General features: G+C 41.4%; 1 protein-coding gene across 1 annotated transcript in view; it reads left to right on the plus strand.

Annotated features, from left to right (window-relative positions):
* Positions 1–7,702: 7,702 nt before the first annotated feature.
* LOC143413425 (protein NLRC3-like) overlaps positions 7,703–17,799 on the plus strand; it is a 37,198-nt gene continuing 27,101 nt past the window's right edge. The window contains exon 1 of the mRNA XM_076876486.1: positions 7,703–7,755. Within this exon, the coding sequence (XP_076732601.1) occupies positions 7,703–7,755 (53 nt within the window). The remainder of the gene's footprint in view (positions 7,756–17,799) is intronic.

The following is a 17,799-nucleotide window of genomic DNA, read 5'->3' on the forward strand; positions in this document are numbered from 1 at the left end:
GATTATATGGTAACGTTGCATTTAGCTTCAGTAAACTGTGAAGTTACAGCAGCAGATTTACATCACGTGGCTTCACAGGAAGTAGTCTGGACCTCAGCGCTGAGGTTCAAGCAGCTCTGCTTGCAGACGGCATCCTTCCTGAAAATGTTCTTCATCTTCCTAAAACCAGAACTTTTACATTGGTGCTGAAGTTCTATATAAAAACAGCCTGAAATACAAAGTGATGTTGTGCACTGATTACCTCACACTTTCCATGTTTCCTTCTACAGAGGAGTGTCCGCCTGAGTGTTTTGTCTGATCTGTTGTTGATCGTCTCATTGACACTGCATGCAGATCTGACACCAGGGCTGGACTGGGACAAAAAATGGTCCCGGGCATTTTGACTGGAGACCGGCCCCCCAGGTATTAAAGGAAAAACCATGAAGCCTTTGAATGAAAACAAACGCTGTTGTCACAGTGATGGACGCTGTCTTGTTGGTATACATGCATCAGTCTAATAAACTTAAACCTGCACCATCCTCCCTGTCCTGCTATTCTAAACAGGAAGTAGACTGTTGGTCGAGTTAACCTCCTGAACATCTACAACACACGGTGGAAACCTGACATTAAGACAGAGACTAGAGGTGAGACATGATCATTGCTGATTACTGATGACAGATTTAGATATATTTCATAAACCTTTCATTTGCCACATCAATAAACAGCACGGCAGGGCAAAATATGTTTTCTAACATGGCAACCTTTAAAAAGTGAAAGGAGACAGAAAGACAGCTGAGAAAGAATCAAACGGACTTTTTGATGCATTTTACACACAGTACTGGTGCAGAATCTAGAAAATGTGGGAAACACTGGCATCATATGCAGTACTTACTTCTGAAGAAATTATGATGGGACCCTAAAAAATGACTATGTACAATAATGGATTTCTATACATTTTACATCAGATGAAAACGTTTGTTGTAAGATTCAGATAATTATTTATTAAAAGTGAGACATTTTAAATGAGAATAAGAAAGAAAAGTATTTCTTTGTGCCCCCCTCTCCCTGTTAATGCCCTACCTGCCCCCCTGGCAACACTTTGCTAGACCCGCCCCTGCACAGTTACCAGCTGTCAGCTACACAAAAAGGATCCTGGTGTTATTTGTCTCTCAGAAACAGTTCATAACTTCAACTCATTTTTGTTTTGTCATGTTTTGTTCTTTACATTGTCTTTCTTCTATATAATTGTTAAACATTTAATAAATATGTCTACAAAAAGATTTTAAAAATCAGACATTTCACACAGACACCCAAATGATTTCTGACTGATGAAGGGGGCTGAAGGTGCCCTGCTCTTGCCCAGCTTCTGCTGCTCTCTCCCTGCTCACTGTCAGCAGCTGGCAGCCTCGGTCCTGCCTGAGACTCTTCATCTATCAGTGCCAAAGAATATGGGAAATAGCAACGCACAACATGCACATTACAAAACAAGCACATGAATCAGCATTACATTCATTAGTGAAGTGCTGACGTTCGTTCCTAAACTTTGGGCCTTAATTAACATCACTGTGAACTAATGTTTGCTTTGCTTCTTAACCAGTGAAGCAGCGAGGGGCTTTCTGAGGTTCCTGCTCGTAAATGCCCAAAATGAGTCGAGTATTTCTCTGCAACTACAAACTCTGCTTTCATCAGAGGTGTAAATATTACAGCACTGTGTCAGAGTCACTGAGGCTGGAACACAGAAAAAGGAAGTAGATGTATTTATTTTTAGGCTTTATTGCCTGGAACCACTTTAAAAATACGCTTTGGGTCACAATTAACTGCAGAAACCAGGAATCCACATATGAACATTATCTGTGCAGAGATCTATGCTTCTGAAGGTAAACAGTGAAAACTTGCAGCACTAAATGCACAGATAGCCAGGCGTTTCACATTTTGGGACCATCTGCCAGTTTTCATTTCTTAGGTATTGAAGAGCAGAAATGATTGAATTTTATTTACATGCTTAAAAATGTTTGCTTTTGAATATTATTTGAAGAATTACCCACACACTCAGGCACTGTGGGCCTGTTTCCCTTTGCACAACCGAGTGTTGGAAACGGGCCTTTTCTCTTTAAACTCTGAGGGGCTGTAACTTTGGCTTCTATTGGCAGATTTGCATGATTGACCCTCTTTTTAAAATAGTTTTAGCCAAGAGAATCAAGCTAACATCACTGTTTTTACGTCAGCTCACGTCACACGAGCTGTTTCAAGAAAAGTCCTCCTGTCACACAGCAATGCCTACATGAATCACACCACTCTGCTTAAATAATAATAATAATGTTTAGTGAAGCAGGTGAAGCAAAGGGCTGCTTTTAATAGGCTGGGAGACCCAGGTGTGCTGCTTTAGCTGCTGAGCCTCTCATGCTAGCCTCCATCTATAAGCTGGGATCACAGGAGCACTGCAGTCCTGACTAGATCAAGGATTGTTATTCATGCAGGTGACAAAAGTTTACATTCACAGAGTCATAGGATTGAGCCTGGTTTGAAAAGCAGCTGTTTAATGCAGCTGCTTAGAGTTCACACACAGTAGAAGAATCAGACTTGAGTCACATTTCAAACACTGGAAAAATACTCAGCAAGTAACAATGAAAACAGCACAGACTCAGTATATCCTGTTCAGTCCTGTGTTTGATATGAATGTGCTGTTCAGAGAGGATCTCATGTCCTCTTTTACAAAGCCTTTGTTTCATGATGTTTGTGTATAAATGAATGTAGGTGTGTTTCTAAGTGTGAAGGAGCCCTGGGAGAAAAGACTGAAGCTTGTGCCAAAGAACAAACAGGAAAGAAAGATCAGCATTAATGAAGACGAGCACAGAAGGAGCCCAAGCACGTGTTGCTTTTTCAGATTTCTCTAAAAGTGTGTGTTCATTTGTTCCATCCTTCACAACAAACAACAGCTGACAGACACACATGCACTCTGTGTCACTTCACAGGGGCTGATGAAAGTGGACACAGTAAAGGGAGAGCTGGACCTGCTCTACACATCCTGCACTCTGTTAACAGACTTTATTCTGCAGCATCAACAGATAAAAATATATGAAGATATAGAAACGTTTAACATTGTGACTGTTCACATTAGTGAAGCTGTTACTTTGCTGCCAGGTGGGAAAAGAAGCCTAAAGCTGAGTCTGATTAAACATCTGCTGCACCAGAGAGTTTCATGGCCCTGCTTTATCCTGTGCTTGCTGACCACCTCGTCCTGAAACCTCTTCATCATCCTCACAGTTGTGTGAAGAAAGAGGGAAGCAGGTGGAAACCATCTGTGCTGCTGTGTTCACTTGTGTGTGTGCGTCTATGGTCATATCTAATGTGTACCTACAGACAAACACAAACACCTGGCATTGCACAAGAGTCTCTACTGGAGCAACCTGCAGATGTCAGAGATGTGATTAGAGGGTAAAGTGGACTAGTGAGAGCATCTATGTTGTTGTTGTCTGCTGGGGGACAGCATCAGCTCCAGAGATGCATCAGGATCAGCAAACTAATCTGCAAGGCTGCAAGTGTCACTGAAGGAGTTTGAGTCAGTGAGGGACTCAAACTCACACAGCTGGTCAAGAAGGCTCAGCAGCTGCTGTATTTCCTGAGGAGGCTGAGGAAATTTGGTATGTTGGCCAAGATCCTCAGCAGGTTCTACAGCTGCACTGTGGAGAGCAGCCTGACCAGCTGCATCACTGCACGGTACGGCAGCACTACTGCAAACCGCAAACGCCTGCAGAGAGTGATAACAACTGTGGAGAAGATCATCAGGACCCCGCTGCCCTCTCTGCAGAGCAGCTACCATCACAGAGTCCAGAGGAGAGACACACCTCTGCCCTCGAGACGAAGGTTCAGAAGTGTGAAATGTAGAACATCCAGACTCAACAACTCCATCTTCCCCACTGCTATCAGACTCCTGAACAGCTGACCGACCTCAAACTGCAGTTTGCACATCAGGTCACTTTGCACACTAAGTTCATTTTGCACATTAAACTCCATGTACATCCATGTACATCGACATCTGCAGACCACACGTGTCTTCAGTTACTTATTTGTACTTATTTGCAGTTATTTATCTTTTTATTTTATTTTTTTAAGTTATTTCTTATCCTTATTTTATCTTTTTATTTATTCTTATCTTGTTCTTTTAACCATTATCTAACTTGGCATTGTGCACGGTGTGTTTAGATTCAGTTTAAATTCAGGGACACGGAGCCCCTGTTGATCCTCTACCTAATCACACGAGCCACGGTGTGAGAACGGGTGTGGGTCACAATCAGCCAAGGTTTTGGGTGAACCCATTGTGAGATCTAGCCCCACCCCATCATGTGATTTCCTGTGATCAAATGTCCCAGGATGTGGGTGGGCGTTAAGACGTCCATGTCCCTCTTCAAGCAACTTAAAGAAGTCCAGACGCTTTTCTTTCCAAGCTCCTTCAACAACATCATTCATAGAACAGCTTCCAGCTTCTTTTGCTCGGCTACAGTTTGGATGGATTTGCAGATGCAACAAGACTAAAATGGTTAGGGTCAGGAGGTCAAAGGTCAGGGCTCCTGTGGGTCTGAGGGCGGCCTCACGCTGGAGAAGGATGAAGGAGTCTGACCTGAGCCAGTGTTTGACATGAACACATCAGCACTGCTGTCAGTGAGCCTAACGACAGCCGTTAGCATCATTTCAGTGTTTCAGTCATAAAAACACTTCCTGTCACTGTGGTGGTTACAGTGACATCATGCAGTTTGTGCTTTGACCTCCAGAGGGCGACAAATCAGCACAGACAGAGAGCTCCATTCAAACTTTGCTGCCATCAGGAATAATTCTTCAAATATAATCATCAGTGTTTGAGCAGCTATGATATCAGGGACAATCTAGACATGTGTGACAATACTGAACATGTCACATGACACACCTCAAACATCATGTGATCCACTCTCAGTCTGCACTTTCATTCATGACTTCAACAGGTTGAAACGAGCTTTGAAGAAACATTCAGTGAAATAAATCTTTCATGGATTCATGTGAGCAGCAGATGAACTTTGTACTAACAACATCTTCAATAACAGAGTCTGAATGAAGCTCAGGTGTTGATGCTGCTCACTGATTGGACGCTTGGTTTCAGCTCTGCTCTCAGTCTTTACTGCACAGGTGAAGGTAGAAAGTGTGACTGGATCTATAGACTGGAAACAGAGAAACATGCTGAACATTTGAAGCTTTGCAGCAGAAATGTTCATGTTACAAATACAGCAGAGCTGATCTGGGATCAGTGTGTTCACTAGTGATGTGCGATACCACTGATTTCCTTTCCGATCCGATACCAAGTAATATTCAGGGTGGTATCGACGATACTGATCCGATACCGATACTTTGTACAAAACGGATTTTATTTATTGTATCTCAAATTATAGCGTCATAATGATTACAGGACATCAGAATACCTTCTTCTTATCACTTAATAATGCAGAGTTCATCATATAGAAATAAAAAAACTAAAGTTGTGTGCTATTTGAACACCTTGCCTGCCTGGAGGACTAAAGGACTCCGTGAGAGACTCTCACCCTAGCAGCACCTGTCCCTCTCCTCCTCTTCAGTTCGCCTCAACATACACTCGTCATATTTTGTGATATGATTTACTCTGAGGTGTTTGACAAGGTTAGTGATGTTGCCACAACCATACATGCCAACCCTCCCGATTTTTCCGGGAGAATCCCACCTTTCTCCAGATTTTCCACCCGGACAACAAAGTTGAAAAACCATATCGCAGAATTCATAGCGCGGCCCAGCCAATTCTAGTTTCCAACAATGACGGCAGCGACTTAGTTTTAATATCACTCTTATTTCTCTTTCTGGGTCGCAAAAAATTTTTTAACATATTTTCAGGTGAGAATGTAGCTGTGTAAACTTCAAATATCTGAGCCGACCGACACATCGTCTTCAAACCCCCGCGGTCTTTCACCACTCGGGTTAAACATGATGTACAAGTCACTTTGATAACTTAAAAATGTTCTTGTTTGGCTTTTTCAGTGTTTTATTTGTTCGTGAGTAAATCGGTTTGGCTGAGATTAAAGTTATTAGATTAGATTAAATTAAATTAAACTTTATTATTCCCTCGGGAGGGTTCCTCCGGGGTTTTCACACAGCTGAATAAACGTCAAACAGAAAACTGATTAAACAGAAGAGTTTACGTCAGTGTCCGGTTATATTTTAGACAGCAAGGAGCAGACGGCAGAGTTTCACTCCACCGAGGGAGCTCGTGACGTACTACCCGGCTTTCTTTAGACCGCGAAGGCCGGTCCTCAGGTGGAAGCAGCCTCTGAATTTGGACACCCCCGCTGTTTCCGGGCCGGCCAATAATAACGGTGACATTTAACGTATTTTATCCGATAAATAAACCCTGTATAATATATTTATCCGCCCAAACAGCAGAGAGTGATATTATACCCCTTTCGTCAAAAAAAGTGACAGGTTACTTCCGGAGCTCATTAATTATTCATGAGCTCCGGAAGTCCGGAAGTAATTAAATTATTCATGAGCTCCGGAAGTCCGGAAGTAATTAAGTAATAAAAATATGATATTCATAAAAATATGATATTCATAAAAATATGATATTCATAAAAATATAATTGATTATTTAGAAAGTTTCTTATATATCAAAATAGCATTCTTTTATTTCTTTAAGCAATTAAATTTTTTTTTTTTTTTTTTTATGCTCAAAAAACGCCATCTGGTGGCGGGTCAGTGTGTGTGCGCGCGCCCGCGCGCGCCCGAGGCTGTGTGTCTGGGCGCGCGGGGGCGCGCCCGTGTCTCCGGACCGTGCTCTCTCGGGCTCCGTGCTCATGTGTTTAAAAATGTATTAAACCATATTAAAATTGTTTAGTTAAACTTGTGCTTTTGTAACGTTCAGTATGGCCACAAACACATGCTGCATGCCTTGGGGGAAAACTTTATTTCGATTTATATGCATTTGTAGATTTAGAATAAAACTCATACTCAGAAAAAATTCGCGATCCCCTAACCCTCCTTAGATACATAAGCAGGGAAAACTCCTTAAAAAACCCTCCGCTATTTCTCCAAAACCCTACAATAACTTGTTAGGGTACCCCCTCTATTCCCAAAACCTTATATTCGATAACAGGGAAAATCCTGAAAAATTCCTTAGTCTTTTTTCTCAAATTCAGCGCCCCGCGGCTCCCTTCATGCTCAGCCAAACAAAGCCAAAACTCCTTTTAAAAATTTCTCCGCGATTTCTCCAAAACCCCTAGAATAACTTGTTAGCTACCCCTCTATTCCCAAAAACCTTATATTCGATAACAGGGAAAATCCTTATTCTTTTTTCCTTCAAAAACTTCCCTCTTACTAGCAAGCTCTAAAATTCAACCCACACTCTAAGTTCTACCTCGCTCTTAATCTCCGATCCACAACTTCTTGCAGAGCACAATTTTTTCCTGCTTGTTCGCTCCCCGCTCTGCTCCCTAATGCGCTGCTTACCTCGTTTGAAAATTCCCCCCTTAGACCAACTCCGCCTCACTGCGCCCCGCTGCCAATCACATAACCCTTGCACCGCTCCCTTCGCACCCCGGTTAGCCAATCCGCTCCAGGTCTGATTTTACGATCTCCCGCTGAGGTTAAGACTATCTTCGAACCCCCAGAACACATCTGACTTCAGACGTATCAACAACTGGAACCGCTCAGACTGCTTGCGAGCTCAACAGCCATGAAACCAGGGATCAACAACTACCTTCGCGTGCCCTATGTGCATATCACTCGGTAAGTGTTAATCTTCCTCTCTAACTACATTTTCGCATTTTCCTTTTTACCATTCTGTCAATCCTTTCATTTAAAAAAATAAATAAATATCACAATGGTTTGTAACAGGTACAATACACCATCCATCCATCCATTCGCCTCCACTTATCCTTTTCTCAGGCTCGCGCGGTGCGCTGGAGCCTATCCCACGTACAATACACTTTAAAATATATATAAGCTCCACTTTTAACTCCCGTAAAAGTTTATACATTACATGTCTACATCACCTATCATGGCCTCATCGGGTATCTCATATCATCTTGTTATTGTTATGTTATGCTCCTTTGATATTTTGCTAGTTTGCGTGTTTTAAAACTCTTTTTGTTTTTCTTTATATTTTTAGACCCAGATGTGTTAACCTGATCCCTGCGAAACACCAGCTCTGCGTAGATTTTGACCGCGAGTGACCGGATGTTGTTTCCGGCCTGAGGTTGCCTGAAATGCCGTGAGGCTCGTTTGAAAGATTGCGCCCGAGACCAACTCCGCCTCCAAGGCATGCCTACCTTTAGCTGCCACCAGTGAGATATCAGAGCCGGGCTCCACATATCCAATCAGGAGCACGAGCAAGACAGCTTTTGCAGACTCTCCAGAAATATACAAGTCCTTACCAACTGCTCTGCAACCCAGTGTTTCTGGTCCCCTCACTAACATCGCTTTTTGAGATATTTTTTATGAACCACCAAAAAAGCAATTTTACCCCACAGACTGGGTCTGAGGGCAGCAGCGGGGACAAATGATTGTAATGAAGCGACGGACATTTCATGGCTGGTCTTGCATAATCGTGAGTTATTATGTCATATGGTGATAAGTACATAGTTTTGCAAGAGGCATACAAGCACTGTGGAAAAAGTAATCATAAAACTGTTTTTGTGAACACCCTACGTTATGCTTTAAAAAATGTGATACATGTAATGTGATCATCAAAGAACATGATTTTTTAAAAAAAACTTTTATTCTTATGCTTTTAAAGTATGTCAGATTATCTTAAAACACTTATTTGTATGTTATAATGTTTTTCTTACACCATGTGTAATTTTTATAGACACCTTATTCATTGTATCAATGTGTAATTATGTATCTTTGATAAATAAATAAAATATTTAATCTTGTATTTGTGTACTTTCTGGTGATTCAATAAAAAATTAGTCACATATCGCTCTGATAAACACAGATGGCTGAAAGAAATGTTTGATGGAACAAAGGAAACAAGTGTCTTGCTGCTAAACTTTTAAGTCACCATGGTTTAAATGAGAAAGTCTGTATGTAAAACATGAAAAACTCCATATCAGTGATATCTACAAAGGTGTACTCATTTCTTTGTTATGGTACTTTACTGTTCCAATGAAACAAAAAGAAAATCTCATTTTTAAAGTACATTTTTCGGCCATCCTGACCTATTTTCAGGGGCAAGAATGTTGATGTTAGACTGTGTTTTAAATCAGGTTGTGATCTTAAACTAACTATCACAGCACTGATTTCAGTTGTAATGTCAATTAGAATCCCAATTTGGCTTTTCTCCAGTCAGTGTTATGGTGAAATTTAACTTGTTCTTTTGTGTAATTGCACATGGCCCAGCAAAGGACCCCTTAGTAAACTGTACAGCATAAGTTTTCAATTCACTTTTGTCAGAAAACTTCACAGTATGAGAAGTTACAGCACAGTTTTCTCCAAACGTGTGGTTCTTTTTCAGCCAGCGTGCTTTTAGAGCATCTACATTAGCTCATGTAGTAAAAGTACAATCAGTAAGTGTACTTTAACATTTGAGATTCCGAGTCACTCTTGCTTAGATCATGTGAACTATATCATGAACCTTTTTTTGTATAATGCATCAAACGTGTTCAAATCAGTTTATTTTCAATTTATTTTAACTAATCTAGAGACAAGCAACTCCTTTTTAGCTTCTGTTATGCATTTACCTCTCACGCGTTAAACTAAATGTTAGTGTTCTCAGAGTTAACATGTCTCATGTTGCCATGTTGTATTTCTAATACCCAGCCTCAGTGTTCGCCCTGTTGACCCTCAAATCCAAACACCAATGATCTAGATATTCACAAAATTCATAAGGAGATTCTTAAGGTCTTAAGTTTTATTGTTTTTATGTTTTACAAAAAAAAAAAACTTCACATTTTTTATATTTTTAAACGAAAGTGACATGCAAGGATATTTTTCTTTAGTGATGTTGCTTCAGCAATCTCAAATACTAATTATTCTGGGAATTTTTATGGTCAAACTATGTGATTTTCCAAATGTGTGTGTGTGGAGTAAAATGACCTTGTTCTTATGATGTTGTCACCGTGAATCATTTAGGATTAACAACACAAATTGTATCGATAGCAGAAACAGTCTTATAACTTATAATTCTCACACGTTACCGCTAGTTTTACAAACGCAGTCTTCTTCAGCTCTGTTTATGTAGCTTTTATGAAACTGATTTTCCATAGTACAAGTAGAATTTAATTTTTCTTTGCTCTCCAGTATAAATGCAATAATTTGCAGGCTTTTTACTGAAACTCTCACAATGCAACACTCAATGCTCAGAGCTTCATATATCAACAGCTCTGAAAATATCTTCTTTTTTTAAAGTAATGTAGGACAGGATCTCTCACTCTCTGTGTCTCAAAAAAAAAAACCAACTAAACTGGCAATCACCACTAAACAAATGAAAGTAGTTTATGGCTTTTTTTATCAGCTGCATTTCTTTCATTTATGTATTGATCCCATTGTTTATTGGTAATGCTTTTAGGTCACTGTTTTAGCATGTCTGCCTCACACTCCATTTAAACAGTTTAACAGATAGTGGGGTCTGGTAAGGAAGTTGGGGGGAAGCAGACAACTCCACAGGAAGAGTCTTTTTGTCTTTTCTCCACTGTAAAAGATAGCAAGGCAGTGTGAAACTTTCTTTGCGGGAAAGACAAAACTGAGAGCCATGCTAGGCTCAGTGAGAGACTCTGCTCACCCTCTGCCCCAGCGATGGCAGTCCCTCACCAAGCTTGATTTCTGTTCTTTGTCTTGATTAAAGAATGGTAGCTACCGCTCATCGCTTGTCTGCAGGCTTTATTAAACGGAAAACTTCCACAACAACCTCTAAACAGTGGTTTATGGCTTTTTGTCACCTGCAACACCATGTAACACTTGGATGTTAGATTCTTTTACCAGTCAGTGTTGTTAGCCCCAACCCCCAGGCTCCAGGTGTCTGAGCTCTAACCCTGGCTGCCAAATGTCCCCCTGAGGCCTTTGTGCCTTTTACCACCAGACTAAGTTTGTAGTCCTATCTACTAATATTATTTTATTTTTTTATTATAGCACAAGTTTCAGTTAGGTTACTACTTTGACTTCCTCAATTTGAGCACATTTCTGACCCGATACTTTATCAAGCTTTTACTCGAGTGTTTTTGACACTAGCAGCTGTACTTCTACGTAAGTAAAAATTGCCTGCAATTTTGCCACCTCAGTTGCCACTTTTCTGGAGTTTGTACACTTTTTATATTGAAACGTTCAACGTTTTACGTGTTATCCTTGATCACAGTTCTAAACAAGTTAACTTTCTTCACTTCAAAGTAACCCAAAAAAGAAACTATATGTCCAGTTCTCTTTACTCCAAACCTGGTTTAAGGCTATGCTGTTGTTGTGATATGGCCATACAAATAATATTAAGTTTAATTAATCTTAAAAAAAAAAATGGCTGCTTCATGGCTACCTGTTCAGAGAATTTGCAGACTTTTATGGAAACTGTCACAATGTAACCCTCTCACTGTCAAAACATGGTTGATCCATGTTTCTATGAACACTGATTAATATATCAACAGCTCTGAAAATCCTTTTTTTTTTTTAAAGTAAAGCAGAACAGGATCTCTGTATCTCTAAAAATCCCAACAAAACTGGCAATCACCTCTAAACAAATGGAACTAGTTTATGGATCTTTATCACCTGCAACACCATGTAACACCTAGATGTTAGACTCTTTTACCATCACATTTGCAAGGGTTTATGTGTTATGGGGGCGCGCGGGCGCGCGCACACACACTGACCCACCACCAGATGGCGTTTTTTGAGCATAAAAAAAAAAAAAAAAAAATTTAATTGCTTAAAGAAATAAAAGAATGCTATTTTGATATATAAGAAACTTTCTAAATAATCAATTATATTTTTATGAATATCATATTTTTATGAATATCATATTTTTATTACTTAATTACTTCCTACTTCCGGAGCTCATGAATAATTTAATTACTTCCGGAGCTCCGGAAGTGACCTGTCACTTTTTTTGACGAAAGGGGTATAATATCACTCTCTTAAGTATAAGAGCCCTTTGTTAGGGGGACCGCTGGACTCTTAGCACCAGCTTTGGGGTCACAGGGTCACATCTGGAACACACACACACACACACACACACACACACACACACAGACACACACACACACACACACACACACACACACACACACACACACACACTATGCACAGACTGGTACTCTTTGTTCATACCTGTGTAAGACGTCATAATGAACTTGTGCATATTCATGTAAGCTCAATAAAGAGCAGTGTTACGAGGGAGCAGACGAGAGCGACTGAGGTCAAGTGAAGGAACGGCGCTGTCACAGTTCTCTCCCTCATCAATTGTCTGGTTCCAGCGGTGGGTCTGTGCTAGACGACCCATCACCAGCTTTTTCCACTGGTTACCAGTACGTGGTAGAATCCACTTCCAGATCTGGTTGTCTTTAAATCTGTGAATGGATTGGCTCCATCTTATCTCTCTTTAACAAAAGAATCCAAGTGGAGCCCTCAGGTCTGCAGATAAGCAGCTTCTGACCAGAACTAGACGTAAAAACAGAGGTGAGCTTTATCGATGGCTGCAGCCAAACTCTGGAACAGTCGCCCTTCACATCAGGTCGTCACCAACACTGGACATTTTTAAAAGCCGGTTGGAAACACATTTGTACTCTGTAGCTTTCAATCCTGACCAGTCTTTATAGTCATTACTGTGTATGTTTCCTATTTTCTCTCTACTCTGTGCAGCACTTTGGCTCAAGCTGTTTTTAAATGTGCTGATAAATAAATGTAGATTTCTTTGAATAAAACAGTGGAGCCGAGCTTTGAGCTCAGTGTGTAACAGTGTGTGTGTGAGAGCCATGTAATGTCCATGTGTGCATGCTGACTGTGCTGCTCTGACCCCCCTCCTCCTTTCAGGGTGGAGCCTGCTGGAGTCCGATGGTTGAGACCAGGTCTGAGGAAGTGTAAGTGTGTTTTTAATGGGATTCATGAAAACAAAGCAGCACACATTCAACCATCTTCATCATGTCAGGAGTCATCATCAAAGTGTCAATCAATGAACAGATGATGGATCAATAACTGCAGCTGGATTGTGTTTGTTCTCTCCATCAGATTCCTGTCAACTCACAATCGACACAAACACAGTGAACACAAACCTCCAACTGTCTGACAACAACAGGAAGGTGACACGTGTGGAGGAGGTTCAGTCATATCCTGATCATCCAGACAGATTTGATTACTGGAAACAGCTGCTGTGTAGAAATGGTCTGACTGGTCGCTGTTACTGGGAGGTCGAGTGGAGAGGAAGAGTTTATATATCAGTGAGTTACAGAAGCATCAGAAGGAAAGGAGACAGTGATGACTGTGTGTTTGGATGCAATGATCAGTCCTGGAGTCTGTTCTGCTCTGATGATGGTCCTCAGTCTGTCAGGCACAATAAGATACAAACATCCATCTCCTCCTCCTCCTCCTCCTCCTCCTCCTCCTCTGTCTCTAACAGAGCAGCAGTGTATGTGGACTGTCCTGCTGGCACTCTGTCCTTCTACAGAGTCTCCTCTGACACTCTGATCCACCTCCACACCTTCAACACCACATTCACTCAAACTCTTTATCCTGGGTTTATGGTCTGGTCTGGTGCCTCAGTGTCCCTGTGCTGAGTGGAGTGTAAAGAGTGTCTCCTGTTACAGAAACACTCTGACTGTTGAACAGATAGTTCAGTCTGTACATGTCTGTCTCTTTCACTCACAAACACGTTTTCAGATTCATGGATTCAATCAGTTGATGTTTGAAACTCTTCTAAATGATTCCTTGTAAACTTCTTCAGTCACAAACAAACAGGAAGTGATGTCACATGTGTTCCTGTCCACACAGCAGAATGAGTCTATTGCTGACAGTGATGTACAAACAGAGTGAGCATTTCTGAGGCCCAAAATAAACTGAGTAGTTCACTGAATGAACAATGGACTGTGAGCTCAGTTCCTTCATCATTAGTATGGATTATATATGTATATGTATTATATTAGTATCATATATATCAGGTGCTGCTGCTTTCAGTCATTGTGCAAATGTGCTGTTTGTAAGCTTGTAAAGCTGCAGTCAGCTGAGACTGAAGAAGTCACCTGATCAGTGAGCAAACGTTTCTGAAAACGTCCAGATGAACAGAATCAACCTTTTGGGATCAGCCAGCAATGCAGCATCATTGTTGTTCAGCTTCAGAGGTTTGCAGGAATGAACTGATGACCAGAAACAGCTGCAAAGTCCAAGAAAATACCAGCTGGAGTTCAGCTGCATTTGAAGAAGTCAAAGAAAAGTAAGGATGGCAAAGGGCGACGTTTTCTTCCAAAGAGCTGCAAACATGGTCGACGCCTCATTAGAAGAATCATCTGGACATTTGTGAGGAACTCTAACCAAGAAAGCAACGTCACACAGATCCAACAGACAGTTTCCATGACTGCAAGTGTTGAGTGGAAAAATGCTACATTGCATTATTGCATCCTCTCACCACAGGAGGCGCTGTTGGCACCACTGATTGCTGATCAGCTGTTCTCTGATGATCTGATTGATACTGTGAATAACGGGACTCACTGAACTCTGTGACACAGTGAAGATTACAGAGTTTAACTTCAACATCTGACTGACGTCACACAGACAGAAGGATGAACCAGTGAGGCACAGAACACAGTTACTGGAGATACTGGATCAGCTCCATGTGAACCTCTGATGGAGAAGCTGCTGAGCCAGAGAAACATCAGGACATGACAGCAGCTGCACTTATCTAACAACATGTAGCAGAGCTGATCTATGTTAGAGGATCTATCACAGCAGCTGAAGCCAAAGTCCAACACTGGATACCAGCTGAGCCTGTGCTGAGTGTAGTGTTACAGGAAAAGGGCAGAAACACTGGTAGCTCCCAGTGATGCTGACTGGGGCACAGAGCTGAATGATGCAGCATCAGGACACTGTTTCAGTCTGACTGACAGAGAAATCTGTAGCTGTATCTACATGTGAGGCAGAGGCCACACAAGCAGCTTTCTATGTTTCACAGTGACTGAGATCTTCAGTGGGGGTGGACATGCTCCTGTACAGACCTCTGAGGAGAACCAAGGTGCAGTCAAAGAGTCCAGTCTGTCCTCACAGATGTGAACATGTGCTTTCATCAGGTCTGCTGTCAGCTAGCAGGCTCACATCAGAATCACTGTTCCTGAAAAACACAGTCTGTGTGACATCATCAGTCAGCTGATGGTCCCAGATCTGAATGGTTTCTGTCTCTACTGAGGAAGTCAGAGAATATCACTGAGGTGTGGATCAGGTCTGAGTGAGCTGTGGAGGGACAGCTTTAAACAGTCCACAGGTCTCACGTCCTGCTCAGTCTGGTAGCAGATACCTCGTATTGTTCCAGATGTGCTGACATCAGCAGCAGCACAGCTGTGTGATACCATGAATCTCAGTTATTGATCCAACACACAGTAAATACAAAGATCAGGATTTCTGAGAGTAATCATTATGACTCTGAACACATGATCACTGAATGTTAGTCTCCACAATAATAAGCTAACACAAGCAAACACAGCTTTCAGCTCTTATTTTGAAACTGGCTTATTTAGAGAGCTGTGATGTGAGCGTGCCTGGCTCTGAGGCACTTGGGTCAGCCTCTGTTGTTTAGAAGTGTTACAGACTGTGAATGACACAGACCTGTCAGTTTCCATGTTTGTCTGTAACACAGCTCAGGGCTCCATGCTGAACGCATCCATCCAGTGTTATTGATCCAGGACTGATACCAGCATTGGGATCAATACTACAACACACAATCACATGTGTCCACGTGATGTGTTTGACCAGCTTTATTCATTAATGATCAATCAGCTTATTTACTGCATCTGAGTCCAGCTTCATTTAAATGATCCAACCATGAAAATGACATCAGTCCTACAGAAGCACTTCATGCTAACAGGAAGTCATTTATTAAGGTGGAATAACACAGAGACACAACCACTCACAGCTAACCTGACCCCACTAACTGCATGTGTTTGGACTGTGGGAGGAAGCCGGAGTACCGGAGAGGACGCACACAAACACGAGAGAACATGAAGCACTGAAACAAAGATGGTGGATTTGACCTCAGGACCAGGCGGGGTTACGGGGGTCATGACCCCCCAATAATAGATCCAGCTACACTGAAACTGTCAATTTCATTTACTTTTACTGTTTTAACCTGTAAAAGTAGGTGGGTGGTCTTGGGTCTTGGGTCGATTTGTGCCATTTTTCATTGTTCATTTACACGCCATTTGCACAGTGTTGAATGGAATATAGCGAAAGTCTGCAAAAAAAAGTTCGGTCACATTTATTGTTAAAATTTCAGTATGACTTCCGGAAATTAGCTTCAGTGGCTAAGCTACAGACAAACTTACACTATCGGTCCTAGTGGTCGATTTGTGCCCCATTGAAACCCATTATAAACGCTATTTTTCACGGCAAAAAAATTACGGTCAAATCGATCGTGATCGGTTATGTTTCCGTTTCCGTTTGCAGTACTGGCCTTAGAGTTGTAATTTTTTTATTTGTCCACCGGGTGGCGCCCTTGCTCCACATTTGACCCCGGGCTGGAAAACAGCGGGCTGCTTAAACAGACCTGCGGGAAACGAAGCCTCATTTCCGGCGTGCAGCGGGCGGGACCATTTTCGGCCCCTAGGACCGTTTGAGGGTGCTTTTTTTTTTTAATCAACAGGAAATGACGTATTTGTTGTGACGTGGTACCGGACGTGTGTGTTGGAAAAAGGGGTCCGACGCAACATGCCCCGGTCATCGTCGGGAGTTAACCCGGGAGGATGCACTGATTTCGGCCTAGAGGAGGAGCATTTGCCGCCTGGAGACCATTTTCTGGTCCTGAAAAAAAAAATAAAAGGCGATTGAAATGAAGGTTGGTACCAATCTTTAGTCCATCTAAAGGCCTAATTATAATAACAATCAAATATTACTTCAAATGTTTGTTTTTTTAAATATTTCGTTTTGTTTTGGGGGGCTAAAAAAAACGGTGCGCTCATGTAATTAAACTGCGATTAAAAGGGTTAAAATCCGCGAAATGTAATTAAAACTTGACATGAATATTTCAAGGAGAAGTAGGTCTAAAAGATTGGCTAATTTAAAGTGGAAAAAAATATTAATATATAAATTTTTTTACAGCGCTTTTTAGGGCGTGGTCGATTTGTGGCTCTAAGCCCGATAGTGTATGCATTTTTCTAGGACCCCCCAGAGGTTAAAGCTATCAGGCTGCTTTGTGGCTCACTCAATACTAAACTAAGATACTTTCAGTGTGAATCATTTGCAGGAACACAGGCAGGATTTAAAGTGCAGAACTTTACAGTCTCTGTCTCAAAGTTGGTCTGAACATGCTAACAGCTCTTTGTTCTTTTCAGTTTTCACTGGTTTTATGTAATGAAAGAAATTTTAAAGAAGCAGACGATTGTTGTTATTTTAGTTCTATAGTTTCATAAATCGTGGTGTGGATCTAAGTCAACATTCAGAATAAATAAGATAATACAGCACTTTGATGGTTGCCTTTGTATTTTCCCAGCAGTGCTCAGGTTGGTTCTCGGCTACATTTACATACCGATGTTAATGTGTTCAGCAGCTGGACTCATCTGAGGAAGGAACATTGGAAAGGTGCTCAGTGCACAACTGCATCACTAATTTTATGTAAGACCCTGTGTTTTATTGTATTTATATATTTGTAACATT

The sequence above is a fragment of the Maylandia zebra genome, linkage group LG2 (assembly GCF_041146795.1).
Source record: "Maylandia zebra isolate NMK-2024a linkage group LG2, Mzebra_GT3a, whole genome shotgun sequence".
In the NCBI taxonomy this organism is placed as follows: Eukaryota; Metazoa; Chordata; class Actinopteri; order Cichliformes; family Cichlidae; genus Maylandia; species Maylandia zebra.